The sequence below is a fragment of the Alosa alosa genome, chromosome 9 (genome assembly GCF_017589495.1).
Source record: "Alosa alosa isolate M-15738 ecotype Scorff River chromosome 9, AALO_Geno_1.1, whole genome shotgun sequence".
Lineage (NCBI taxonomy): Eukaryota > Metazoa > Chordata > Actinopteri > Clupeiformes > Clupeidae > Alosa > Alosa alosa.
This window is the reverse complement of record NC_063197.1, coordinates 31,200,315-31,202,814: the sequence shown is the minus strand read 5'-3', so window position 1 is coordinate 31,202,814 and position 2,500 is coordinate 31,200,315. Positions and strand designations below refer to the sequence as shown.

At 48.8% G+C, this 2,500-nt stretch overlaps 1 protein-coding gene across 1 annotated transcript in view; it reads right to left on the bottom strand.

Moving 5' to 3' along the window:
* The window catches only part of kdm4b (lysine (K)-specific demethylase 4B), a 53,388-nt gene that overhangs the window by 17,448 nt on the left and 33,440 nt on the right, over positions 1–2,500 (bottom strand). The window contains exons 13-14 of the mRNA XM_048252917.1: positions 1,833–1,981; positions 737–929 (exon numbers count right to left, since the gene is read on the bottom strand). Of these exons, the coding sequence (XP_048108874.1) occupies positions 737–929; positions 1,833–1,981 (342 nt within the window). The remainder of the gene's footprint in view (positions 1–736; positions 930–1,832; positions 1,982–2,500) is intronic.

Genomic DNA, 2,500 nt, shown 5'->3' with positions numbered 1-2,500 from the left:
CATCTTATTCTCTCTCTCCATCTCTTTCTCCATCTCCCTCTCCATATCTTTCTCTCTCCATCTCTTACTCTCTCTATCTCTCCATCTTATTCTCTCTCTCCATCTTTTTCTCTCTCCATATCTCCCTCTCACCATCTCTTTCTCTCTCACTCTCTCTCCATCTCTCTCTCTCCATATCTCCCTCTCACTATCTCTTTCTCTCTCACTCTCTCTCCATCTCTTTCTCTCTCTCTCCATCTCTTACTCTCTCTCTCTCTATCTCTCTCTCTCCATCTCTCTCTCTCTCTCTCCATCTCTTACTCTCTCTCTCCATCTCTTACTCTCTCTCTCTCCATCTCTTACTCTCTCTCCATCTCTCTCTCCATCTCTTTCTCTCCATCTCTTTCTCTCCATCTCTTTCTCTCCATCTCTTTCTCTCCATCTCTTTCTCTCCATCTCTTTCTCTAGCTACTGGGGCTCATGTGGACAGAGAGTGGGAGGAGACTTGCGTCTCTATGGAAACACAGCAGACGATGACATCAGAGATACTCTCAGTGGAGAGGGAAAAGATTAAAAACACACACACACACACACACACACACATACATACACACACACACTACAAAGCTACAAGGCAAGATGTTAAGGTGTGGTTATGAGATATGGATTGTGGGTAATCAATATAGAGTGAGAGGTTGATGGGAAGACACCATACCTACCCACACATCTGTGTGTGTGTGTGTGTGTGTTCACTCACTGGCGTGGACCTGTAGACTACAGCTGGAGCAGGAGATGAGAGTTGGTTCACAGTCATGGGTTCCGCCAAGCAGAACGGGGGCGGGGCCGCTGGTGTCCCCCCCACTGCTGAAGCACATCTCAGGAACCAGCGGCCGTGTGAACCGGCCGCAGCCGGACGCCAACAGGGACGCAGAGTCCAGCGACAGGGCCTCCTTCAACACACACGCGGGCGTACATCAACATCACTGACACATCAGGTGTGTCTGTGTTTGTGTGTGTGTGTGTGTGTGTGTGTGTGACTGCAGCCGGATGGCAACAGGGATGCAGAGTCCAGCGGCAGGGCCTCCTTCAACACACACACGCGCATGCGCGAGTACATCAACATCACTGATACTTCAGGTGTGTGTGTGTGTGTGTGTGTGTGTTCGAGTGTGGCTACCCGACCCGAGCCTGACGGGACACGACGGGTCGGACAAATATTTAGAAATTATAGTCGGGTTCGGTTTGGGTTCGGAGACATGGGGGCGATATGCATTGGAAGCTTTACATTTAAAATTGCTTATTATGTTGGGTAACCAACAGGTCTGCTTTACATGATGCAAACGTTTGTTTTTTGAAAATAAAATAAAATGTAAAAAAAAGACCTAACAGCTTTCTTCCTGTGTGCAAGATTTGTTTATGTAGCCGTGATCATGCATGTGCATTTCAGGCGGCACGTCTTGGGTGACGTTAAAAAAAAAAAGTTGTTAGCCTATCCGGAGATTTTAAGACCAAAGAAAACTAAGCAAATTTTTAGTCTAGGCCTACTATGTGAAGGTAGTCCAATTTGCTTTGCATACTGTGGTAAAGACATAGGCTACCGGTAGGCTATAAGGTCGTCGAATTCAACTGGAGGAGGATTTCCTTGAGTTGCCCCAATTAACGTCGATGCTGCATATGGATCAGTGACAAAGGGACTGTAGTTTCAAAGACTGTTGCAGTTCATTTCAAGACTTTTCGTCAATGGTAAGACTAGAATTCTACTTGCTTGGGCCTCTTGTTAATGTGCGGACGCGGGCCGGGTTTGGACAGAAATTTGCGGCCCGAACCGCACTCTAGTGTGTGTGTGTGTGTACCTGTTTATATGGACAGAAAAGTGTGCACACAGCACAGTGTGGCTCAATGGTTGCCATGGCAGCATTGAAGCGTCGCTCGGCGAGCAGGTTGGGCGAGTGGTCCTGCCAGAGCTGAGCGGCGCTGTGAACTTCCTGCTCCACATCGCCCCCTATGGACACAACACACACACACAACACACACACCAAAATAGAGTTACATTACTATCAACTATCATACCCACATTACCACCCTACACACACACAAACACACACACGTACTGTACGCGCACCCACACACGCGCGCACACACACGCGCAGACGCCCACACACGGACACACACACACAGCTGGGTGACGTGTCAGACTTAAGAGCTGTCCTCTGGGCTCCTTCTTTTAATTGTTGCTCTTCATTACCATAACCCTCTCTCTCCATCCCTCTCTCTCCATCCCTCTCTCTCCATCTCCTCCTCCTGCCACCCCTCTCTCTCTCTCTCTCTCCATCCCTCTCTCTCCATCCCTCTCTCTCCATCTCCTCCTCCTGCCACCCCCCCCCCCCTCTCTCTCTCTCTCTCTCTCTAATTGTGGTCATCTCAAAGTGACTTTGAAAGCAGGTAATTGGGAGTCATGATCCCCAGATCAATAAAACTCACTCAAACAGAGAAGGAATGGAGCCCGCTGTCTACACACGCA